Source organism: Scatophagus argus, chromosome 5 (genome assembly GCF_020382885.2).
Source record: "Scatophagus argus isolate fScaArg1 chromosome 5, fScaArg1.pri, whole genome shotgun sequence".
Taxonomy (NCBI): Eukaryota; Metazoa; Chordata; class Actinopteri; family Scatophagidae; genus Scatophagus; species Scatophagus argus.
In genome coordinates this window covers 22260532-22288056 of record NC_058497.1, presented here as the reverse complement: position 1 = coordinate 22288056, position 27525 = coordinate 22260532, and the positions used below count along the sequence as shown (strand labels likewise).

Here is a 27525-nt window from a genome sequence, read left to right as displayed (position 1 = left end):
AAAGGTCAGAGAAATTCTATAAGAAGTTATACTGATTCCCATCCAGCTGCTGCTCACTTCTGTATTTATCCACACTGCTGCTGTGAGTCCAGCACCTCTAAACCTGGGTTTTCAAGGGAATTATTTCAAAGAATAAAAATATTTCTGTTTGAAATGTGACAAAATAAATGATGTGATAAAGGATGTGAAAGTCTCTTCACTTTACTTAAAAATATGTCATTCTTTCCAAGCGAAGCTCAAACCTTTCAGTAATTGCTTATGCTGTTGTTCGGTAACACGTTTGGGAATAGAAATCCCTACAAGGATGCTCGTCAGCAGGTCTGCTTCCATTAGGAGGATCTCAGCAAGAATTCATCATGGATGTTAATAGAATGTTTAATGACGCAACACATTTGCATCATTACGAGATTTCATGAAGCCAGCACTAATAGTCACATTAAATCATGCAAATTGTATCAATTAGATAAAGAAAAACAAGATAGCAGAAGTGAACACTAACCACTGGTTTACTGATGGTACTCAGCAGTGCTTGCAAGGCCTGAGCTTCTGCGTCCAGTTCTGAGGAGAAACACAAACAGGTGTAAACAGACAGGGAACACAACCCTCCTCACGACATGAAGACAAAAGTGAAAGGAAATAATGAACAAATATGACAGTAAGGGCCAATTTGGGTTTAAATAGGCAATACCGACTCATTCTCCACATGTAGTTGTTTCTGTTGGATTTTTTGTGCAATGTAGCACCTTTCACGCTATCTTTTCGCACTATTGTCGATCAACATCTAGACTGAGCAGGTTTGTTGGTGATCTTATTGCAAAGAAAATGAAGGTGAGAATTTTGATACTGACAGTAATCTCAAAAGATCCAAATTTAATTAACTGCAGCTGAAAGAATTGATGAAATCACGAGAGGACTGCAGTCAACTTCACAAGCCAGTTTGCAATAATGTAAATCTCCCTCCCTGAGAATTATTAAAAGTTAAAAAAAGTGTATATATTCGATTGTCATGATTTTTTTTATTTATATTATATATATATATTAATATTTTATTATTTAATATAATATAATAATATATATACAATGTATTATTTTCTCTCCACTTTCACAATTCCTTAATTACGTGCTGGTGTGGCCAAGTAGCAGCGTTAAACTGCATGATTAATGAGCAGTCAGAGTTCATGTAATCAAGAACACTGTTGGCTGTGCTGCTGATCCCTCACTGCCACCAGCTGCTGCAGCTAATGAGCCACTGTTCTGAGTGCCAGAAACAAATCAGCACACTTCCAGCATCCAGAAAATGTTGCTCGTCAGCCCCACTGTAAACCTGGACAAACCTCTGCCCGTTGACCTCTTACCTCTGGGCTCTCCACTTTTGCCCCTGCCCGTCTGCTTGTCAGGGCCGGCCACTGTGTGGCTGAGCTGTCCCTGCTCCGCTTCCAACCCTTTCCCTCCAACACCATTGTGAATGTCCACTGCTGGGGGGCTGCTGCAGGTTTTCTGTGGCGAAGGCGGAGGGCTGTCCTTCATCTGCCCTCCCCCTCCACCTCCCTGACGATCCTTAAGTTTCTTCTGGAGACGCTCATACGTTTTGCTAGTTCTGTCATCTCTGTGAACAAACGGGGGGCGTCCGTGTTGGGAGTGAGAATCTGAAGAGACTGAGGGAAGAAAAAAAAGCAACACTGGTGAGTTTGTACAGACACAGACAGGAGCCTGGTAGCCAGAGAGGCAGGCAAGTTCACAGGTTAACATTAAGAAGAGCAGACAAATAAACAGGGCGGTAGTGAGGTAACAAGATTAAGAAAGTGAAAGACTAAACAGTATACTCAGGTCTTGATTATATGACTTGACTGCGCAATTAAAGTGTTGGGGACAAATAAATAACATCTTAATAAATCAACAGTCCACACACTGCTGGCTCCAGCTCACCCTGCTCTGAGTAGATATGAGCTGGATGGTACTGGGAGATGTACTGAGAGCTCATGTCTCCCACACCCCCTGCTAAGCCAGTGTACAGGTGGGGTGGTGGGGGCATCATGGCAGGGTGTGGGATGAAGGCAGGCAGGTGGGCATGGGGTGGAGGTGGTGGGTGGTGGAGAGGAGAGTGGCCCCCGGGATGGAACTCTGGTTGCTGAGGTAAAACCAGAACCCTCCGCACTCCGTTCTCTTCTATGATCTAAGGTAAAACAAACAAGAGCACAAAATGCAGATATCAAAGGTGTGCTTAGCTGAACAAGGTGTCAGTCAGTAAGAGTGCTCTGGAAACAGTATAGAATTAATACCTGTGAAACGTATCCAGGAGGCACATAGATTGGAGGCACTGAACCATTTGGAGACATCATGGGAACCTGAGCAGGACCTGTGGTGAGAGGAGCAGCGAGATCAAACACTTTCCCTCAGGGCAAACAGCTGTTTCATCTGTGCCAAATGTATTGAGAGTATTAGAGTTGTGCACCAGGCTGAGATTTCAGGCCAAGCCCTCAACAGCTCAACAGCTAATATATGTTTTCATACCAAACTCAATTTTTCATGTCAAAAAAAAATCTCTCTCTCTCTCTCACACACACAAAAGTAAACAGAGCAACTTTGAAGCTCACATCAAAATTTAGTATTGTTTAAGTTTTGTTTAAATGTTAACTTCAATGTGGCTCAACATTGCAACTGCCTGAATAACTAGCATAATAGGGGTTTATGTTAAAGTGATCAGTTACAAATATATAAAAAAACAAACAAACAAAAAAAAAAACACATTAGCAACTGACTACTGTAGTACCCAGGAGGAGAGTCTTTTTTAATCAATCATACAAGTTTACTTAGGTGCAGTTGTTCATGCTTTGTATTTTTCACTGTCCATCCAAGTCTTGAAAATGCTCAAACCACTGGATCTTAAATCTACCACTCAGATAATAAATGGACTTTTGCTTCTGTAACACTGCACAACCATAACAACTCCTCCCATTCTGACACTCATGATACACGACACTTGGCAGGATTTGCACTCGACCCAACCTCAAATGTTACTTCTGCAGTGATTCGCTCTAAACCACCTTCATTGCACACTATTTCTTTCTTTTTCTTTTTTTTTTTAAATACCAATGAGTAAGAAAAAGCAGAGACATGCATTTTTTAATAATTCTGGCAACGCAAAAAGATCACTTTTCGAAAGTGCTGAGAAATAAAGTTTTGTGCGTGGCTGTCGTAGGGGCCAGTGCAGAGTCTTAGCTCAGCTCAGAGAAGTGACAGCTCAGCAGAAAGCCTGGGAGAGCGAACGAGAGAGGGACCTCTGTGCCAAGTTTGCACATTCGCACATTTCTCCTCTTACAAACCAAAGACATAAACACCAGGGTCCCGGCGCCAGATGTCATGCAGGAGAGCGAAAAGATCTGCAACAGACACTGACCTCCCAGCAGCCTGCTTGAGGAAGAGTCCTCCTTCATTTTGTCAAAGCTGCCGTGAGCACAGAGAAGGCTCGTCTAAACGGGCAGCCATAATGAACCAACACGACTACAGAGGCTGGACTGTGTAATGATACACTAAAACCTCCCACTACTAACCTCTGGCACCACACCTCCTCCACCCCAGGTGCTGAAGTCCAGGCTGCACCTCTTTGGGAGAGTAACAGCACGGTCGTCCATTTGGGTTAACTTTGTTAAAGCAGATGTAGTCTAACACAAAAGCCCTACAAAGAGCCCAAAGACCATGAAGACGATAATAATCCAGTTACTGTTGAAACTGTTTTAAAGCCGTGCTGATTCAACTTTCTGGAGTTTGTGAATTTGTTGAGATGTTGAGTTGTACTGTGTTCATGATATTTAAGCCAAGAAGAGACCAAATATTGTAGACACCTCAGTACCCTTCACAGTCAGGGTGTAAGAAAACATCAACAGACTTGAGTGTCACGATACCGTAAAATGTGGAAAAAAAACTAGTTTGGTTTATTTATTTAATGTTTTCTTGCTGTTATAGGCAAATGTTACTTTCGCAAAAAGTAGTGCTGTGATGAGTGTCACAAGGATTGTAATAAATACGAAGGTAAATTATTGCTGTTCTGATTTCACAAAAACAGTTTTCTAACAGTTTTCTTAAAATTATATATATAAATAAATAAAATATACTGCCTTGGTTACAAAATCACAATGTATTGTTTTGTAACCACCGTATGAAGATATGGCATATTGTATCACCAGGTTACTGCCAGTACAAAGCCCTGCTTCACACAGTCCTGCATTCACTGATCAGTGTTAAAACATTTTAAAGCATTAACGGACAAAAAGCAGCCTCAGCATGTGGCGTTTCAGGCAGTCAGTGTAAACCAGAAATCATTCAACACTTCATCAAGGTACCAGGCTATTGCCATGTTTAACTGAGCAGGACTAATGGCGGTGATGAAAAACAAAATGCTTAACCTGATGTTGTGTCATTATCATGCAATGGATTTGTGAGCAGCAGTTAAGTTAGCCCACTCCGTAGCAATAATCTAATTAAATGAATTGTCTTGGAAAGTGAGGACTCAGAAACAGGGTTCAGGCTGCCGCAGGTCTGGAAGAGATATTAAAACTAGAATTGATTCCAAAATAAATTAACCAAATAACCACCTCTAAAAACTGTCACTGGAGAGTTGTAATCACTGTGCACTGTGGGCTGCATGATGCACTCCTCTTAAAACTGTTACCATCTAACACCAGACAGTCTCACGGTTTATTACTTTGTCGGTAGAAAAATCATTGGGAAAACACTGTATTGCTCTAGCAGCTAATAAAGTTCATTGGACAAGACAGACAGCAGGTAGACATCTTACACTAAAATCAAAAGGGCAAAGAGCTTTGAAGCCCCTCTCAATGGATCAGGCAGAAGACTAACAGGCAGTGAGTCAAGAGCACAGGGGTCTGTGAGGACAAAAATCTAAATTCATGGAGTATGGGAGAGCCCAGCCTGGATGAAGGCAGTCTCACTGGCTCAGCCCTCATTGATTTCAGATTACAATATCAGTTGAGTGGGAGTTCAAAGTGTGTACTGTTAACTCCAGTCACTTTTAAGACTGATAAATTATGCTGTGCTTGTGCCAGGTGCCGCTGTGCACCTGCGTGATCACCAATTAAGGCAACTCCAGTTTGTGCCGCCGGTACTGACTAACAGGAAATCTGATGAATCACATCATCATTCAATATGCCATTGTTTGTCCGTTTAGGCCTGAAGGCTTTGTGTGTACCGACTTGCAGAGCACAGGGAGAAGAGGACTGGCAGAAAGCACGGGGTGCCACACACATCTAAGAGAGAGAGGAAGAGAGTAAACGAGAGGAGAGAGGTAGGGTGGAGAACGGGGAAAAAAAAACCACCCACTCTTTTACATCAGACTGACGCACGAGTGCTGACAGAGATCAGATAGAAAAGGCCACATCCCCCTCCCCCAACCCTCCCCTCCCCCTTGAGTCAACTGGAGCATTGGTTGAGCTGACGTGGCCATGGAGTGCCAGCCTTCCAGAGGAAGCAGCCACGGGAAAAACATCAGTCGTCCTCCACAAAACGGCAGTCTGCCACTAAGCCAAGAATAGCCACAAACAAGCTGCCTGTTCTGGCAGTGTAAACAGAGGTTAGGCAACACTTTGGGAACACCATCATCTTCTGTCAACATCACATAACCCGTCTTCACCTCCCCGCCTCCTGAGGCAGGCTGACAGGATCAACTGGTGTGGCATGTCTGAGTCGAGAGGCGGGTGGATGTTACCACCAGGAGATGGGAATAATGGTGAAAAATCAGAGGGAAAGAATTATCTCTGCAGACGCATGTCGACACGCATTCATATACAAACATAGAAGCGTAAGGCCTCTCTGTTACCTCTGATCTTTAAGAAAAAAAAAAAGTCAGGGATCAGATCAAACTGAAGTGGGACTTCACATTGGTCTTCTGAGGCATCCTGCAAACAAAGGAAAGTTGGCACACATGGCTCCGAAATAACATCAACAATCCAAACAAACTGTCAGGTTTAACTGGATGTACAAATGAATCCTCAATTGGATATGGTGAATAAAAAGAAGCAAGAAGATGCTGGCTGAGTAAACAAGAGGGTGCAAAATTCATGTAAGGCACACAGGCCAAGAGAACAAGAGTGTAACAGGAAGACAGAGTGAAACATAGCAGTTTCATACGGGAGCTCTCAATAAGCTCTCAAAGGCAACATGATGAACACGGAGCCTATAAAGATAGAGCAGGCTTGACTATTAATTATAACTAATAAATTGCCTCCATCCCCAAATAAAGGAGAGAAGGCAGCCGAGGGAAGCCAAGCAGACTAACTGGCAGAGGTTAATAATTACAGCCAAGCAAGTGAAAGAGACTAAGTACCGAGCTAAATAAAATAATAATAATAAATAAAATAAAAAAGTACTAACTGTAAGCTAAAACCTTAACTTTGATTTTTAGTGATAACACCGTAGAAAATAGCTACGCAGGCAGGAAAAAAAAAATCTTCCATCAATTAAAAGAGCTTAAAATAAGCTTCCAAAGTCGGGGATGCAAAGGCTCAACGTCGACTCCCACCATGCAGGCAGGATGGGAGAGCGTGGAAAAAGAGGAAAAGGGCACTCTGTGCTGATCTGTGTGCAAACCAGAGGCTGCAGAGGAAGCTGCACAGTAAACAGAACAATTTAATAAGAATAACCATTTTTTATGCCTTAAAAAACCCTGAAAACCCTGTCTGAATTCCTAATATTTCAGGGAATCTGCATGATTCTTGCAGCCCTACAGACATGAAGGACATTCACAGGAGGGGAGGGAATCAGTCACCCCTGTGCTCATTACACAACACCCTACTACTGCTGCTGCTGCTGCTCTCTGCTACACAAACAGAAAAATTACCTCTTTCAGTAATGAATTATTTGGCTCTGTTCAGTATATGAAGATCTCACTCTAAAGCCACTGTCTCCTGTAATGAGACGTCAGCCTCATAAACCCACTGATGTTGATAATTTGGTACAGAAACAGCTGAGTGGACATTCCACCCTTGACTAAACTTAGAAGAAAAACAAACGGTTTCTCTCCCGACCCGCTGAACATCCCTCCCTCTCAGCATCTTCTAACATTCTCTTTACCCTTTCTCCCTCCCCCTTGGTATCAACGCAGCAATGGAAGAATGAGTCACAAGCTCAGTCATTCTTAGAGCTACTCACTGCAGAAGCTGTGAATGAACCGCGCCTGTGTGTGAGCCCGCACGCACATGTTTGTGTACATGTACTTGGGAGTCCGGTGGGTGAGATGCTGAGTATAAAAATAACGTGCTAATGTGGCTTATTTGTCTGATGTTCACGGTCCAATTATTTGAACCATATGTAACAAGTTTTGTTCAGGATGTTGCTGTGGGGAGGAGGGAAGGGGGGGTGTGTGAGGAAACATGCAACCACACCACAATTGTGCACATGAATAAACTCTCACCACAACAGTGCATGCCCTGGCTGCTCAGTTTCAGGCACAGGGGACATGACAGCCTCAAGTCCCACTGATGGAAGACAGACAAAGCACATCTGCAGATGTTGATGCCAGATGATGCCAGAATGACTGTCTTGAATTTGAAGACACATCTCTATCAGACTCCATAAGCCCAGTGGAAATAGATGATGCTTTCAGCCATCAACCAGAGACTGAATCATCCAAAGTGATGTGAATCAGCATCAGGCTAAGTCAGATAAAGAAGTGGATCTAATCAACCGATGGTCTCGATGCTGACTTGCCTCATCAATCACCAAGCTTATCAGGTGGTCTAACTCTTGGCGCAAACGGTACAGCCTTCAGATCGACTTTGGCAGGCGCTGGAAGAAATAAAAAAAATAAAAAAAAGGGCAGGGAGCGCTGGTGTTCTGGGTTGAAGTTATGAGAGCACATCTGCTCAAATACAGACTCCTCTTATGGCAAGGAGGACAGCGAGCAGGAAGATGCTAAAGGGACACTCTAATTAGCTTCCCTTGCTAGAGGCCCCTCCCCCCAAAGCAGATATCAAAAGAGACAAATGCCTTCTATAAACTGCATTTTACAAGACTGTCTGCTCATATTAAGCAGGCTGTCATGCACTAACACGTAGCAATTACGCACATCCAGCTGCTAAAAATAAATGACTGAATACACAAATTGGTGTGGGATGGAGCAAATCCTTAAAAGTATGTGAAAACCTGATCATCCCGACTTTATAACTGTGGCACTCTGTCCGTCTCACCTTTAACCCCAGCATGCATATGTGCATACACTTAAATGAACAAGGATAATCTGTTGTTGCAAGCACACAACAAACCAACCAACCACATGCGCATACACGAATGCCCACGCGCACACACATCGTCTTCCTCCCTCCTTGCACCGCAAGCGGTGAGTCATCCCTCTATTCACGTCACAGAGAGATGAGTGCACCCTGTGACAGGCCAGTTAGTAGCAGTCACACTGATCTATGTGGCACCTCTCAGCTCTTTGTTTCTCCTCTGATGGAGAGACTATGTATGCTCGCTCCCTATTAGGGAGGTTTACTCAGCTTGTAATGGGGGGCCGGAGTGGAAGCTCAGCCAGACAGGAGTAAGGAGAAGAGTCCTTGAGTGAGCAAACTGTATTATGGCTTCCCGCCTGCACAGCATCATTTGGAGGGTTCAAACCCCAACAGCGCAGAACCCTGTTGAGTTTGTTTTGGTTTATTGTTATTTTTCTGTTGCAACGGTTAAAACTGCTGTGAGACAGAATGAGCTACAAACATCAAACTGGGCCCTGCAATTGCAAATGATGCTTCCCAAGAAAGTTGAGCCTGTTCTGGAACTGTTCTGGAAAGGCCAGGCCCCTCAAGCTGAAACTGGAAACACAAATCCAACTCAATTTGCTCTACAAAAAAGGCTCTTGAACCATAAAAATCCACCATGATTGAATTTTTTCAAATTTGCATAAACTGAAAAACAGTCATGTGCCATCTACTTTTTGGTTATCGTCTGAATCACCACTAAAATGGGCACACAGCACACTGTGAGAATCCTGCAGTAGTTTTTATGTGAAAGTACGATTCTGTCCCCCATGGAGTGGCATGCAGTGGTCACGTCAGGCATGATAACATATTACACGTCTGATACATAGGTCGAAGGAGAGACCAATAACTTGGCCATAACCCATCAACCATTTGTTCACTCATCATAAATCTGGGCACAAATCTTCAGGCTGTGTTAGGGAACAGGTCTACTGATCCATTTTCAGCTCCAACCATATGGGGGCACAACAAATACCAAAAACCAATGACTCAGACCCCAAGTGGTGTACATGCTCTGGAGGCATGTATTAACCAAAAGCTGAAGTGCGATGTTGTTTTTGGTGCAAGTGGCCCATCACATATTTGCTCGTAAATCACAACGCCTTTGAACAATCCCGACTGAAGACATCCTGCGCCTTTGCCTGGAGACACACCAAGTTTTATTCAAACTCATAATCATTATATTTATATTTTTATTATATAATTATCATGGCCCCATTGAAAAAAAAAAAATAATAAAAAAAAATAAAATAAAAGCTATTAGTGAAATTAGTGCAAAAGTTGTTCAATGTGTGTTTTCTGTCTATGATGCACTGCAATCTGAACCTGGATGCCCAACGTCTATTGCACAACCCTATTGTCCCACTGTTATTCACGTGCATCACCATATAGTCAAAGGCTACAGTCAAGAGTTGCAGAGAGATAATAATCACTGATCTACATTAAATTTATGTTAAAATGTCAAGCGCCTGCATGCTGTGGTCACAAAGGGTAGCAAATATGAGTCACTCCTAAACCTTTATCATGCTGTTTCTTTTTAAATGATATCAAATGAAACAAAAAAGGGCGGCCTGTTAGCTTACAGAAATGTCAGTACATGTAGAGATGTCCATGGAGCAGACCAAAAACAAAGCAAACCATTCTCAGATCCACTACATTTTATCTAAATTGTTTACAATTGTAAACAAGCAGTAAACTAAATTGTTTACTGCCCCACAGCTCTGCCTCCTACAGCTATTAAAAACTGTGTCCCGTTCACAATGTCAGTGACGTGTTGCAGCCTGACTACATTGTTTCTGTCACAAAGCCAGCGCAATCACTAACAACTGAGGAAAAGAAAGTGACTGCCATCAGGACAAATAAGAATGTGTAACACCTCTTACACCACCCTTATGCCCTAACTGCCCTGCCAACACGCTGTAATTATACCATATGCTTTCTTTTACATTATAATCATTTATCTATGCACAGTTCATTTTATCATCTGGCAAATTAAACAGAAACAAAAGCCTGCTGAACGACATTCAGGCAACAAAGCTCAGGGCTAATGGTAGAGGGCTGGCAAGCCGCTGAATTAAAACGGGCTGACGTGCCACAGCAAACTTTAGAAATGCTGAACTCTGTTGTGCACGAATGATTATTGTTAGTACTTAGCATTACAAATTAGAGACTAAACCATTGCAGACCATTCTCCTTGTACAAGGATTTAATGTATGAACAAAACCTATAACAATGACTGATGTTGGTTTTTTGTATTTCTTAATCTACTGTACTGTCCAGCCAGAGCTGATGTCAGATTTAAGCACAGACAAACATGAGGCCAGGCAGTCTCTTGTGTCTGTTTTTTTGTCTTCTATGTTTACTGCCTACTATTGATCATGTCCAGACAGATATTTTATTTAACTCCATTATGTTTCTTTACTATGCACGTTAAGCATATGTAATTGTGAATCAATGTGATCAAACTTTATCAGCTCAGTGTCTTTTAAAACTGATGCACGTCCATGACACATTCTATGAAGCTATACATTTCTCTATGTTGGCAGGATGCAATTATGCCATTGAGCAGTCTGGGAGCTGTGAGACATGACTGTTAATCCTGTTATCATTTCTGTATAAATACGTCAATGCATCCTGGAGAGGCCCCTCCCTATTCACCACACATGCTGTGAAAAGCTGAATAAATTCAGGTGAAGGTTACTGCTGAAAATAAAGAACTTGAGCAAAAAATCTAAATTATGCTTCCATATGTTACGGTCTTACATTTGTTTAAATGATCAGACTTTAGCACCAATATGAAACTGCAAGTTACTTGCACATACAGACAGAGAAATTCTCATTCTCCAGCTTGTCTTTCTGGATATTAGAAGAGAATAATTATTGTTGATGTTCATGTTTATTCTATTAATCAGCTAAATGCAAATGTACAATAAAAAGCTCTTCTCTAGCTTCTGTTTGAGCTTTTAATGTTTCCATATTTACTGTAGTAATTTATTTAGACAAGTTTCTTAGGCTCTCATAGATGTCAAGGCATAAGTCGTGAAGCGTCTGGTATAAGGACTTTAAGCGAGTTAGGATCAGCTTACAAGAAAGTATCACAGGCTGGCTTGTCAATAAGTGACAAAGCAGTGCAAAACGTGCAAATGTCCACCTTTAATCTTCTTGTTTCCTTTCTATGCCACCCAAACACACACTTGCTTATATGTAAAGAAGTGAGAAAAAAGAGAGAGAGTTTATGTCTTTATGAAGGGTTACTTCACACACCTTTGGACAATCTGTCTTTAACGAGAAAAGAGAGAGAAGCGCTGTGCGGGATCCGCTCGTCTCTGGGTTTGGTGATTAGCACATAATTTTGTGGGTCCGGTTCATAATGGGTCAGGTGGATGCGGGTATTTAAAAACAAAAACAAAAAAAAAAACAAATACACATGCATCTGTACTGTCCATGGGTCTGAAATGATCTGACAGACAGTCACAACTGAACTGCTTTTAAACTGGAATCTTCCAGGACACGTAGAGCAGAACAAAAACTCTGGTCTGTTCAAAGAAAAACAGCTGAATGACCAATATCTTTTCAAAATACAGGTCCAAATAAATGTTTAGGTATCACATTATATAATTTAGATTTTGTGATCAATAAATCTTTTATGACAACATCTATTTAAACCCAGCATCATACTGATGAGACACACATTGAGTGACTACACAGTTTTCTTACCTGTGATACACTGAAACTGACCATCCTCTCGTCGAATAGTAAAGGCCTCACCTGGGTTTACCTGCACCAGGATTACCTGTGGAGAAACAAAAGCAACATTTCAGTTCACTTTAACACACTTGTTCTACAGCAAATAGTTAATTGAAGTATAAAGTAAAGTATGGACAAATTTACATGGCAGCATGTGTAAGCAGAAGCCACACTCAATTTTATTTTTGAAGTTGCTCTGCCATTGTACAAACTCAAGTCCTCATACGATTTCTGCAGCTACAGCTCTAGTGTGAATATAAGCAGCAATATCTCAGTGAAAAGAACCCAAGGGTTTAGTGTCACCCAGAAAACACAGTCAACTCAAAATCATAACATGGGGGGGGGTAATCACATCACATCTCTCAATTTTGAGCAGTTCTGCAATGCTTGACATGTAGGTGGGACTGTAAGAGACAGACAGAAATAACACTGCATCAGTAAGACTCAAAACACACACAGCTGTCCGCAATGGGACAAGTGCTACAGCTGGTTTGGAATAAGGGCAGCAGACAAAACAGATCACTGCCATTTGTTATGAGGATTCCATCAGAGCAGGTATTAGTTACAAAATCAACAGGAAAAATTAACTGAGAGCAGGACTGGCAGACTGTGGGGGTTCAGGCGGTGGCGAGCCTTCCTCTCAGGTTGACTGGGGATAAATAATATTAAACTGCAAAATAATTCAACAGACCTTTTTATATTAAGACTGAAGTGTGAATACCAATAACCACTGCCATACCTGGACTGAATCCAACACACACATACGCACAGTCTTGTTTCCCTGCCCTATGGGGACATTACATGGATGTACATTCATTTCCTGGAGGCTTACTCTAACCATAGCTTGCCTAACCTTAACCCAAACCTAACCTTAAACCAACTATTCACCCTAAATTTTCTCTCTCTCTCACACACACACATCCTAAGAATGCGTTTTGAAGAAGCAGTGCAGATAAACAATAAAAGATTCTTAAAATCGTCTAATTTTGTAACTCGGAGAGATGAAATGGTTGAATATTTAATGTGTGCTTGACAGCTTTCAACGTCTGTTAACGTGAATAAATTTACATTGCTTTACTATCACCAAGAGTCAGCATTAAACTACATATGCTGTGTTAAAACATTAACATCACGTAAATTTCCGTAACGTTCAACAGATAATGTCTACAGTTACAAATAAAGATAAGAAAAGAGGAAGCAAAGAAAGCGATTATTATTCCAACCCACAGTAAACAAAAAAAAAAACCTCCATGTCTACAAGTATTTTGTCAATATTTAAAATGTAAATCTGTGACAGGAATCATGACTGGTAACTGAACTGTTTATCTGTATTTTAATAAGCAAAGAAAGAAACTTGCCTCTTCTGAAGCTATCAGGCTTTAGATACATTTTTTAAAGCCTTATCCATAAAACTAAAAATTGTAAACTGTTACTAGCACATGCCATTCATGGAGTTCATCATGACTGCTGGAAATATCAGGTACACACTGTTTCCCTACACTGAGTCATGCTGCTTCTGTCAAGACTCGAGCATCAGAACTGAACAGGAAAAAGCCTCATTAAAAGGGTGAATTTTTTTCCAAGGGACGAACTTTTCACAACAGATAACAAACAAAAACAAAAATCCGAAAATTATTAAACTGAAAACATTCTTTCCCCATTTACTTCAATCAACAGGTCTGATTATGTTGCTTAAAAAAATAACAATAATAATAACAATAAAAAAAACAAAACAAATCAAGATACCCTGAAACTTCTCCTCCCAGATCATCTCAAATTCACCATTTCCTTAACTTTTAAACTCCCAAAGCACACACAAAACAAGATTTTTGTTGCCCAGCAATGTGTGTGGGTGCTAGTTACCTCACTCTTGTGGAAGTTGCTGTCATAGAATCTACACTCCCCTGGCAAAGGGCTTTGGTTATGGTTTTCTTCAAGCACAGAAATCATCAGCACCTCCATCTCTGACACTGCTCCCATTCATGTGCTCAGCAGGGAGAGGAAAGAGCCCTTTGACTGCCACACACAGACGCTCATATGTTCATACACACCCACGCAGGCAGCGTCAGCAGCAAGTGTATATGGTGGTGGTGGTGGTCGGGGGGAGGGTCTAGTTGAATTCACAGTATCGGCGCTTCAAAGTCAGGCACACGTGTGTGTTTATTGTGCGAGGTAAACACCCCTCCTAGGATGATCTCTACCTTTTCCAATTTAATCTTAACATTGGCAGTTACATTTGAAATCAGTACTGAGGCATTCATTTCATTTCCATGAACCCAAAGGAAAGAAATTTTGCTAGCACAGCATCTCACTGCTACTTACTGTTGCCCGCATTGCTTTTTCTCATTCAGACGTTGCTATTCACGCAGTCACAGGTGCTCCAGGGTCTAGCAGACCCTCCACTACTTCACCCAACGCTCATGGGGAATCACATGACCTGAGATGCTAACACATCTGGCTGTGCTGATCCGTTTCTCCCTCCACTTCCACCAACTGTACAAAATCGAGGAAGAAGCCGCTGAGGGGCGAAGTGTGCAGCAGGTGTTATGTAGGCAAATGTGGTCTCTTGGTCTCTTTTGCGTTGGATCTAGCCCTCACAGAAAGTGTGCCGTGAATCTCATGTTTGCTTAGCCTGGTTCAGCCTCATCTGCTCCATAGCGGCACTCTCTGCAGCAGGCGGCTTGTTCACTCTTGCCTCTGGCTCCAGTGCAGCCTCCCCACCGTCAGTATCCACAGCAACCCCTTCAACAAATAAGCCACAGTGATGTCTGCGCCAAACCCTCAGAGAAGGGATTGAAACCTTATCAGCAGTGGCCACTCTCCGGAAAAAAGAGGCGGATGAACCCAAGAAAACAGGACCAAAAACGAGAGAGGAACTGGATGATGCCTCACTTTGCTATTCCTTCTTGCTTCTGTCACTGACTGTGTGTCAGCTCACTTAATGCCTGCTGTGCTCCTTAATATGCTTAATTTCAATAGCATTCCATCGGGGTGTGATCATAGCACAGCTGAGCCGGCAAAGGTTTAAGGGTTCCACAGCGTGGGGAGTCCTTTGTTCTGCCTTTTTTCACAACAACAACAATGGCGTGAGGGAGCTGAGCGACCCACACAGCTTCTGAGGCTGACATATACGACTACGCTACAGTCCCGCTCCCGCCCTCTCCGCTCTCCCTCCCCCTCATACGCTCTGTGGCTCTCTCTCCCATTCAAAGAGCGACATGCCGTACCCCCTCTCTTAATACTCAAATCGATTGCGAAGGCAGAGGAGGTGGTGTGAGTTCAATTGCAGAGCTCCAGCGTTGGCAACAATTGCACCCTCGAGTTCTCCACTGTCTTCAGAGATCACAAAGCAGCCCACTGACAGTCAGTCAAAACAGAGACACTATTTGTACAGCGACACAAACGGAGCTCAGAAGTATTCACTGCTTCTGTAACATCTGTCCTCATTCATTCTGAATGGATCGTTCCTTAAAGCGACAGCGCTGATCACTTGATCAGCATGTGCCAAGTTAACAGTCACTCTGCGTCACTGATACTGCTGTGCAAGGGGTACACCTACAACACATCCTCCACAAAATAAAATCCCACCGTTTGTTTCAAATCTAAATCTAGCTACTCTTGCTCGTTTCTCCAACTTTACCAAACTCAGCTTTAAGGCTGTAGATAAATACAGCAATTATCAGAGTAGAAGAACAAGAGGTTTATGAAGAATGAGGGCTTTTGAAAAGCATGAGGTAAAAATCTTGGAAGAAGTATCATGAGAAAAACACACAGCACGCACAATAATGAGGGGTTAAAATCTGGAATTCATCAAAATAATAATGTTGGGATCAACAGAATCTAGTAAAATAAAATTTTATTTTCCAACAACAGTCAAGGACATTGAACAAATCTAAAAGTGGAACCAGCATAGCGTAGCACCAAAGGGTGCTGGACCACAGAAATCCAGAAATTCACATTGCAGACACTGGCCATTCAGGGTCCCATCATAAATTAGGTTTTGACCTAAACTTTCTATACATCTAAAGCACTTGTTGCTGTAAACCAAACATGCAATTTTTTAAGCGCTGCTTTCCAGTAGTTTTGGAAGGGGAATTTTTCATGTGTGCAAAGCATTGTCAATCAATACTGAATTCAAAAACTTTTTATTAAACAGTAGACAGTTAGGATGGCTTTCAGCTGCCTCAGCAGCTAAATAAACAAAACCGCACCACCAAAACAAGAAACCTGATGCGCCTGATGTTTTGTTCCTTGCTACCAATCCTCACATATTCATTGCAAATATGGAGCCTGATGCTACAGAACAATTTGTACAAAGAGGACTGTTCATTTTTGAAAGGTTCAACTGCATAATATTGTGCCTGTATTGCACGATGTCGTTAGTGTTTTGGGGTTTAGAATACCGACAGGTTACTATTTCCAGGCATTGTCATTACTTTATCCCTTGAGTGGTAATATTCTCTTTACTATTTAGCTTTGGATTTCCAAGGGTTGCCTCATAATGTTAGATCAATGTCTGACATTCAACAGCTCAGGTTTTCATAGTCTTCTGGTAGCAATGTCTAAAACATTTTCAGTAAAAGATAGCAAACACATATACATAATTGGTGGGAAAATACACAGAGCAGAGCATGTACACACAGAGTAAAAGACAATACTTGTTATTTTTTTGTTTTTTTTTTTAAAATAAGATTAGTCTGGTAACGCCGCATGTTTAAGGCCACTGCCAATCACAGCTAACCTTCCACACAGAAACAAACCTTGTAACATCTCCCTGAAGCTCAGCTCTGATACTTGAGAAACACAAAGATGCTGAATTTACAAGGCTACTGTATATGCATATACTGTATATACATGCAAACTCCTTCAACAGAGTGAATGTATCACTTAATGTGTAGCCGCACATTAAATAATCACAAACCAATTGCCCAGTGGCTTCATTTCGAAGTTGATAGACTCTGAAACAGTGCTAGGATACTGCAAAGGTTACTTTTCACACAGATGACTAAGCACTGGAAAGTGCAACGGTTTTGTGCTCACATTTAACAACAGGGAGGATCTTTTAAACAGTGCTGAATGGAAGACAACATGCATTAAGAGAACAGAAAGAAAGAAAGTCAGAAACACTGCCACAGATTCACAGAACAGTGTGTCTGAAAAGCAGGTGATATTTTTTTTTGTTCCCACCTTTATAAAGATTTGCGTCCATGTATGTAAGTCTGTGCAAAGAGAGTGTGGATCAATTACCGCACACTGTCACACAGTGGCCACTGCTGCGTTTTATTACCCAGGAGAATGGGCCTTCTCTGTGTGTTCATGGCTGTTAGCTCTGACGTTTCTCTGCTATTGGTGACTCAGAGTTCAGGTTTCTCACCATTTGTTCCTCTTAATTGTTTACTGAGCGTTGATGCGACGTAGCAGCTGGGTGGACAGGAAACAGGAGCCAAATGACACAGGGAAAATCCTGCCAGTGTCGGAACTAGCCAGGAACTAACGCAGTCTCCCTGCAGCTGATGACATATGCTTACGTGTGCAATGATAATTGAAGGCAATTTGATGATCCTTCACCCTCCAGGATCCCCTAGAAACGTTGCATGATGGGATAGTAAGACACAAACAGATGGGGGTGGGGGTATCTTTCCAAGAGATGCTTGTAAATATTAGTCATTTTCTAATTCTATTTATCAGAGGAGGAACAAAACCTTATCAAAGCAATTAGTCAACTATCAGTCCACATCTATCGTCATCATCTACCTCACCACCAGTAGGAAATCTGCCTTCCCATACGTCAAAATAAACAAAACTTTGCATGCAGGTGTCTCTACAGCAACCATCTACAGTTTCAAACTTAAAACGCATAACAAATCAGCTGTTTGCTCTCACTTAGCGACTGTTTTTAAAAAATGTGACAGAATTCAACAGAAAAGTTCTGTTGCTTTGAGGTGGCATCCATCACTCTCACAGTTTTTTGTCAACTGACACCAAGTAGGTTTTCAAATACTGACGCTGTGGTTTGGCGAGCCACCAACCCAAAGTGTTGGTGGCTCCAACACTTTGTCCTGGAAATGAAACTTAGCAATTACATGCCTTCCTCGCCAACTGCACCTTTCAATGTAGCGTTTACAAACAGCAATCAACTAATCCTGCACAGTATACCTTTAAACATCAGTCTGTCACTCAAGAAGTTTTTGTAAAAATAAATCATAGATTCCTCTGTTGTCTGGAAACAATATGTACATTCTTAGAATTGTGTCTTCATAACTGAATTTCTGACACCAGTTTGAAATCTGCCTTTACATGCAAGGCTGGTGTTGTTATTGTTATTGTGTGAATGGTTTCTCACTTGGCAGTTGCTCAACAAGATCGTAACTTACCCTCAACACAAGACACCGCGCTGTGTGGATCACACACACAAGAAGATATTTTTTATTTAATAAGTTATAAATAATTATGGATCCGGGCAGTTCTGCTGATGGACCCTCATGTATTTGTCATTTGTCTGCTCTTCCTTTTTGCTTCTCTTCCTCTTCGTCACAGACTTTGTGGTGTATTCTATATAAATCACACTATTCAGCTGTTCAGTACAGTACATCTTATTGTACTGTACTGTACATCACCTACTCAGGCATCATGCTGTGCAAACTGGACACACACACCTTCAAGGTGTAACGATCATTTTGGTCCAGACAGTTCTGTTGATATGTTTCTCATTTGTCTTCCCCCTCTTCGTCCTTTTTCATCTTCCTCCACAAAATGTCCGACCCAGACTCACTACTGCGCAACAGCTATGATTAGCTTTCATTTTTCCACTCAGTGTCTCAGCACATTTCCATGAAGTCATTAACAGTCCCCAACCACTATTGATTAATGATGACTGAGAGCTGTGAAATATTGGGGCATGGAATACGATGGTTAACTGAAGCCATTCTTATATTCATCTGGGGACATGGTTAGGCTCTCCAGTAGCTGTTCCCTTTGATATCTGCTGTTAAAAAAAAGTCTCCCACATGCTGCCAGCACCCTGCATCACAGTGGAACTGGTGTTATATAGGTGATAGGCTGTGGCTGTTCTGATACTGAGATCTCCACTACGAGCCGAACTACTCACTTTTGTTCCATCTGACCACATTATCTTTTGGCTCACGGCCTCAGAAAATTTCACATGAATTTCTGCAAACTCCCAGGATGCTGGCTTGTCATGTGCTTTTTTTTTTCTCGTCGTCAGTAGTACCTTCCATCTGGCTCCTCTACTGCATAGCCCAGACTTGTGAAGTGCTGTACTGAATGTAGTCCTTCCAGAGGAATCTCTCATCATAGCTGAGGCATTTTGTACTTCTGCCGGAGCTGTTCTTGGGTTCCAGGTCAGCTTCCTTGGCAGAGGTCCTTCTGCGGTGAGTCAACCTGCGCTTGAAAAGGTCCAGGTAGTTTCACATTGTGGCCATTTTCAATGACGAGGCCTGATGTGCTAGTCCCGAATTTCACTGAGATTTACCCTTTACTCTCTTCCAAAGATGTCGTTTGCTGCCAGGTTTGTCTCCATTGTTCTAAATTTCTATTTAATCAATGTTAGAACTGCTTTTATTTATCTATTCAAAATGTAAGGGACGACATACAACAATATTAAACATAAATGCTGAAAATACATCAAATGAAATGTTGGCATCTGATGTATTATACCAGAGTCAGTATACAGCTGGCAGTGCATATGTTAAGTACTTGTACTTGAATGGTTATTGAGTGGGGCTCAGCACTGATTGATTTACTTGATGCAATATTCAATATCTGTGTCTGTGCTGAATATGGTTGCAGTTATAATAGTATGGTTAATGTCCCTGCCTTGGAAGAAAGCGTCTTAACTTACTGCCGAGTCACGCACTGTCCACCTCCACACAATAAGCTGACAAAGAGTGGGCTCACCCCCATCTTCACAGATGATTCAGTGGCTGACCAACAAACAAGCAGAGTGGGTTGCATTTTTGTCACAATATCTCGAGCCCTCTGGCAACTCTGCAAGGGGCACATGTTCAAGGCCCTGTCTCCTGTGTCTGGCTGTAACATACAAGGCCAGCACCGAAGACAGCCGAGTCGAGAGTGAGGTCTCACTATCCCACAGTAACATTAGCCCACGCATGGCACATAGCCACAAGCAGACTACACACTCACGTTGTCTCTGTGCTCCCAGTCCAATTTGTGTAGTTAGTGCTTAATGCTGAGTGTTCTCTCACACAATGAGAGCAAACAGCAGGTTTTGATTTTTTTTTTTTTTTGGTTCTTTTATTAATCTCAGTTCTTCTCATAGAGGATTTAAACACGACACGATCATGTCTAAATGACATTTTAGAGTGGAAAGAAGGCTAAAATCAACTGAAAAACAACACCTACTCCTCATTTCAATGTTCTTTTTGAGCCATCCCTAAGAAGTGTAACAATGTTTGGAAAGATACCTCAACTATACATATTTCCAACTGCAATTCTCTGCATTCTAGGAAAGGATTCGACAAAAACTACAAGGCAAGAAGTTACAAAAGGGAGTGAAAATAACTGCCAGTGAACCATTCCTACTAATGTCTCATCAAAGTTTTCTCAAAAGTGTTTTTATCACTTACAGTCTGTCAGGTTAGAAACACAGACCTGAAAACTATCAAAACAGAAAAACAGGATCACAAAGGACATGAAAACATTAAATGGAAGGTCTTATGGAAATGAGTAATGAACAAAATGGAAGAAAATGCACATAGCCATTAGCACACACAACAGCTAAGTACATAAGCCATTAGCTGGATTTAAAATTTAGAGAAACTCACTGATTCATCTGTTACCAATTTAGCTACAAACCAAACGACGAGAGCAGGAAAAACTGGGTAGGAGGGGGGGCTAAATGGATGGAAGCAGTGAATCATGCTGTACCCAAAGTCATCTCTAAAAAGGAATCATCTCAGGTAATGACCCCAAGACAACAACTTCCTCTCTGACTCAGAATAATTGGTCCAACAGAGCGTTAATACCAAACTGAGACTGGGATAAAGAAACCAAGAACAATGAGGTTTCCTTGCAACTTCTCCAAGTAAAGGTCAGAAATGCCATCGCTGTGAATCCTCTTCACTGTCACCACAGTCCTGCCCAGACCCCTCCAGTGGTTCCTGCTCCTCCCTCTGTAGCTGTCATGATATTTACACACCTCCTCAGACACACAAAATACAAGCTGCATCTTATTCACTGCATCACTCAAAACAGCAATCCCAGAAAAGCCCTACACTCAATCAAATGGACATAACATCAGCATCAGGAGCCAAGGAATTAGTGAAATAATGCACAACATCTAGTTCATGCAGCATCTTAGAGAGGTGCACCGATTGCAATTTTCTTGGATAATTCTGATTTCCGATTTTTTTGGAAGTGTGACCTGCCGATTCCGGTTTTCTTATGAAAAACTATAATTGCCAGCACATACAAGCAGGGGGATATTTTCCTTCACGTTACAGCACAGGTGAGACAGCACACAGGAGCTCTGATTGAGCTTGAGAAGTCGTAGCACTTATTTACTGAATGACTGTGATTTGCACTGGACTTTTACATTCAACTCAAACATGTGGCTCACTCTGCGTTCACTTCTGCTTCTCTGCACACATGCCATCACTCACCACTCGCTCACATACGTACTGCTCCATTTCGTAAAAGAGCCACGTTGCTCTGGTAACACAATCTTCTCAACTATGGACAACAGTTGGTCATGCAGGGTCATGAATTCCATAATTTTCTTTGTAATTGCTTTGGTCTTTTCACTGCTCATACCAAGGAAAGACAGGAGAGGGTGCTGGCTTAAGTCTGGCACTGAGCTCTAGCTAGCTTTAGCCACATTTCCTTTGCTTGTGGCTTCTTCGCAGGCCATCTCTTGCTGCATGCTTATTATTATGAAGACATAACATTACAAGGGAATGTGACAACTTCCAGCTTTCTCAACAAAGTTAACCTATTAGCTAAACATATTACCATGCAACAAAATCTGTTACTTGTAAGTTGAAAATGCAACTAAAGCAAACTTTCACCACTGACATATCAGTTATTAATCTTAAATAGCTTAATCCTAAATAATCTAATAATAATGCTTTTCTCCACAGGAGACACCAGAATAAAAAAAAAAAAAAAAAACAATCTTGTAGCCACTGTAAAACAAACATGTCAAATCAAGCTCAATAACAATGAACTGCCACTGTACATGTATCTGTAGACCATGTATCTGAGTGTTGATATGGCTGAGAAGGATATAAACAAACACCTCTAATGCAAAAACAAAGTCATCATTCTGTGGTTCAAAAAAAAAAAACAAAAAAGAAACAAACAAACAAAAAAAAACCACCGTAACTGCTCTGTGTTATCGCATACTTGTTACTGGGAACACATTTCAGGACATTTCAGCGATCATGAACATGCAGTGTTTCAAATTGGTCTGAGCAGCAGGGTGGTAATCATGTAAGGCAGAAAGGAAAAGCAGATTTTATTCCTTTAGCTCTCATAAAACACTGTAAACACTGAACTGAGAAATGTTCAGGTAATCAGGTAACCTTTGTGGGAAGTGATTAGGTAAATGAATTGCACCCTCACAGCCCAGAAACAAAGAACAAAGCCTGATTCAGTTGAGGGTTTTCCCACTATGGAAAATGACAAGATGGCTGGAAAGGCATATTTATAGGACAGCGCAATATTAGCAAGTCTTATCTAGACAAACTGCATAAGACCACGGAAATAACGGAAAAGATATCACCGTGGGTCCCACGCTATCCCCCAGGAAGTCACAGAAACTTAAGCAAATTGAACTGATGACCATCAAAATGACAGGGAAATCACCCAGGCTTGTCAGGGCCACTCAGTCTCACTGATACTGACAAGAGATGGTACAGGATGGGGCTGGTGGGGTATCACCTCAAGCTGCTGTCAAAACTGAGAGAGATGTGGTTCATAACTAGCAAGCACCTGTTGCCTATAAAACGCATTCCATGAGCAACTGAAAAAAAGAACAGCAAATCCGTTTCAGTTGTTTCAATACTTATCTGAGTGAGAAACATAACTGCATATTTTGTTTAGCTCCTGAAACAACCCACTAAACCCATAAGGTTTCACATGAGGCAGATGCTGTTGACTGCCGTCAATGTGAGTGCATCAGGAAACAGTTATGACACTAAAACAGGCTGAAGACCACACTTGCCGTGCTGGTCAAACCATACACTATGTCAGTGCTCTATCTTAACCACGTAAGGGTTCAAATACTTAAGTACCTGCTAAAATTGCACTCACACAGCTGAAAGGAATGAATACTATGACTTGGCAAAGCTGTCCAGTGTTATTATTGACTTCTTTCTGATAATCACAAAAAAAGGCGAGCACACGTTAGAAAGGCTTCATTTTCCACATCACAGGCTCAACAAGAGTTCGACAATTGAAGATTTAACAATAGACAAAATAAGCCAGGGGCTCCGCTTCTAACAAATCCCTTCACCTGTAATTGCAGGGCAGACCGATAAAAGTCAATTTTGAGATAACAGACTTGATGCAGCTAGTGTGACTAATAGCCGATAGAGGGGTCAGAGCATACTGAGCGTACCTGCTGGGGGCCCTCCCCGTTGACCATGGCTGGGGGTGGTTGTGAAGTCAAGATGGGGAGTTCAGGGCTGAGAAGCTGGCCGGACTCCAGAGGTGGGGTGTGGTCTGCCATGTCTCCCTCATTCACACCACTGAAGAGGTACTCCTGCAACAAAAACACAACAAATCAATGGAGAAGTCCAAAACACAAGCCAAAGATTTGTGATGTCATTGTCCTGAGTCTTCCGATGGCCTGTTACACCTGTGCTGAAAACTAGATTGGCCCCTGACCGTCTGACATTTTTTTCTCCTGCTGTATTGTATAAGCACATCACCACCTACATTTGTACAATGTTAGTACTGCTATATAGAAGAGGTAGACAAAAAAATGAAACAAAAAAAGTGTTTTTCGTTAATGATATAAAGAATATGACAGAGTGACAGGTATAGGATTCATAGTTAGTATGTAAATATTTGAATATGACTATTTGGCAAGTAGACAAAGACTTCCAATTTCCTCCACGCTAAAAAAACATTTTCTTTTCCATTTTACTCCAACGCAAATGATAATAAGATCTAGATTTAGTGATTTAAAATTAAAACCTAGAAGTTGGAAGACATCAGGCATTGGGGCAAATAACCTTTAAATGCACAGTTATTTCCACTAAAGAAGTAGTGACAAGCTGAATGTCATGGAGTGGAAATTCGACACATAATTAATTTCCAAACACATTCATTGTTTTCCACTGCCATTCATGCACTGGCAGTGTTTTCTGGCACAGAAGCCCTGTTGCTGACTCGGAAAGATACCTTTAGAACGGCATCAATGAGTGACCGCGTTAGGACAGCCATCCCATCCAAACTAAACAGGTCTGACCACAGTGCAAAGACAGATGGATTTTCATTTTAAGTCATACATTATATATATATATCATGTAGGTAAAAGTCATTGGAAACTTTCATTTAGCCATTGTGAGAGTCTATGTTGTCTGTTACTTCTGCTTGAAACTTGTACAGCCCCTATGAAATCATAAAATTTAATGGAAAGCCAAAAGCCAAGACAAAGCCAAAAAGAAGCTTACCTGAAAAGGCAACTGCTATTGGCAATAATAACTCACAGCAGGATTGAAAAAAATACAGAGAAGAAAAAAATCTTTTCAAGACAACTGCACTAAAATTTCCCAGCAATGGGCTAAAAATAAATGGATCCTCGATGTACCAGAATGAGAAGGAAAGATAAACTAGGCATCAGGTGTCATACTTTATTGTGCATGATGTCTGTCAGGTGACAGACATCAACACAGTAGGTCTGCATAGTGTTACTATAAAGATTCTGAGGGTGGGGCACATGAGAAGAGAAGAGGGAATTACTAGTTATTGTGTAGGGAAAAAATGTTAACTCCTTCAGTTGAAAAAGGCACATTCTCTAGCCATATAACAAGTACACACTGCTGTCCAACGTGTTCTCACATCTTTCACATAACAGATACAAATATCCAAAATGTGAACATGGAGGCACATAATGTTGGCTAAAATAGGAGAAATCAAGTGTAAATCAACCGCAAGGGCTTATACATAAACTCAGGGAAGATAGAGCTCCCTTTAAGATGCTGCTAGGAAATAAGAAAATAACACAAAAATAACACCGCCTACTCGTGTGGAAAAAAGTTGCCAGAGGATTGCATGGATAACAAAAATTCAATCAGAAAACAACAGAAAATCATGAGAGAAATGCAACATGTGTCCTTGAACCTTATTACAATCCAGCGCATGCGCCCCTAAACCTCACAGTGATCTGGCTAATCTGTTAGCTTTAGCCCCTCCCCTCCTTAAGCTTAAACAACAAAGTCAGTTTACAGTGTGATGGTCGATGAACTGCATTTGCGGGAACTATTGCAGCAGCAGAGGACCCACAGTGGATTAGCCTAGAATCACTAGCAGGCTTTAGATGATGACAGACTCCTTCATTAGGCCTCCAAGTAATTCACTGCAATCTCTTCTATTAAAGTCACATGTTACTCTATCACACAAGACCACTTCGTACAGATCTATGTTCAGGTTTAAAATCTTGAGAATTTCTTGAGAATATAGTCACAAAGGCTACACCCAGAGATCAGTGAAGAGAGAAGTAACAATGGAGAGATCCTTGATCACAGGCACTTCTTTACATCTTACCATCACACACTTGATGAAGTCCTAGTGCCAAGTAGTATTCTATGCTCATGCAAAAAATCAAGATTTAACAGTTGCTTATTAATATTCCAAATGTGGCATAATTTGAGAACGGCTAACAGGTAATTATAAAGTGTTTCGTGTACTCCAGTTATTACATACCTGGAGGTGCTGACATGCTAAAATATGAATACACTGTGTAGGTACTTTTCCCTCTTTGCTCCTATGGCCTCATCAGGAAAAGATACTGCAATAAATCACTAAAAATCATCACAATCTCCAATTAAAAACTAGTAAAAGCTCTCCTGTTACAGTTGCATTGGATTATATCATGTGTAAAGCCTTTTCCGTTACAGAACAATCCACATTACTTCTTCGAAAATGTGATAACATCTGTTGTTTCATTATATTTGACTGTGACTATGAAGGCAATTGATAAGACACAACAGCTGTTTTTCAGTTACAGTTTTGGTAGGAAGAGGAAGTGACCCCAAATGGTGAGAATAATAGGATATTGTGTCAAGCTAACACTTCTGTTTATTCCTCATTGTTAGAAGTAGCAGGATTAGGCAAAGGTACAGACAAAAACAATTCAAGGAAACAAAAAACGCATAATGCTTTGGACATTTTGGTCAGTTACTAATGATGTCGAAAATTTACCCAGGTTTTAGCCTAAAATTTTTATACATAATACTCCAGCCAGCTTCAGAAGGCTGAACAGCTGGTTAGGGTTATCACACTTAGATAACCCCATCTCTGCCTTAGTGCTACTAAATTCTGTTACCAGATCTATCAATTAAGCGAATTAACTCGGTCATATTTGACATGTCACATTTTTAACACTAAGTCAGTGGTAAAAAGTAATATACCTTATTTGAAAACGCTATGTTAACTAAGCTAGTTACCTTGCAGCCAAGACAATTGCTCACTCTAACGTTAGCTACAGGTGTGCTTGGCGTTATGTCATAGCTCTTCGTTATCTAACTGTAAAATAACACTGCAATCGGCCAGTTAACAAACCACAAGTTTAGACTTTACTGCAAGATCCCCTAAAAGACACAGTTAATGCACGGCAACGTTAAACTGTCTGCAACACAATGAGTTATTACCAGTAGCGCAGCTTACGTTACTCACGGCAGCAGTCTTGACTGACACGTCGATGCACAGTGATGATTCTTATGCAGCTCTTCCCGAAATGTTTAAAGACAGAGAGCGCCGATGACCAGCTACTTTCTGAAACACCTGAGACAGATAACTCGCTAGCTACCTAGATAAACACAAGACACGGCATAATGTGACATGCTAGCGTTAGCTATCTAATGCTACCTAGCTAATAGTTAGCAAGATGAAGATGTGCTTTACTCGTTATTTGAACGACGATCGCTTGTACTGAGTACCCCTAAAACAGATCGAAATGTCTAGAGAGCGACAGTGAGCATGCCACGTATGGATGATGTTAGCCAAATCGCCAAATTTATCGAGATAACTTTCCACCAAACCCTGCTCCTCGCATAAAAGTCAGGAATTTCGCCATCGCTTGCAGGGCTCTGTGCGCATGCGCATTGCTGCAAATCTGAACGAATCCCAAATTCCAAGATATCTGCGAGAAGAAATTACAATATTGTTATATTTTTCGGAATTTTGTTGGTGCCGTGGACGTGCTCCGTATCCACTACAGTTAAAATTAACTTTATTTGTCTATCTATGTTTTCAGCGTTTTAAGGAAGACCTTAAGGTTGACGTGTCTACGATCGGTTTGTTCAAC

General features: G+C 41.3%; 1 protein-coding gene across 3 annotated transcripts in view; it reads right to left on the bottom strand.

Annotated features, from left to right (window-relative positions):
• fndc3a (fibronectin type III domain containing 3A) overlaps positions 1-27525 on the bottom strand; it is a 41553-nt gene extending 14028 nt beyond the window's left edge. The window contains exons 1-7 of one of the 3 annotated variants that reach the window (XM_046389694.1): positions 26886-27525; positions 23611-23754; positions 11982-12057; positions 2280-2356; positions 1927-2173; positions 1356-1655; positions 500-558 (exon numbers count right to left, since the gene is read on the bottom strand). In XM_046389694.1, the coding sequence (XP_046245650.1) occupies positions 500-558; positions 1356-1655; positions 1927-2173; positions 2280-2356; positions 11982-12057; positions 23611-23721 (870 nt within the window). In that variant the 5' untranslated portion in view covers positions 23722-23754; positions 26886-27525. Of the gene's footprint in view, positions 1-499; positions 559-1355; positions 1656-1926; positions 2174-2279; positions 2357-3397; positions 3924-11981; positions 12058-23610; positions 23755-26885 lie in introns of those variants that run through there. The other 2 variants (XM_046389695.1, XM_046389696.1) reach the window with 2 other exon arrangements.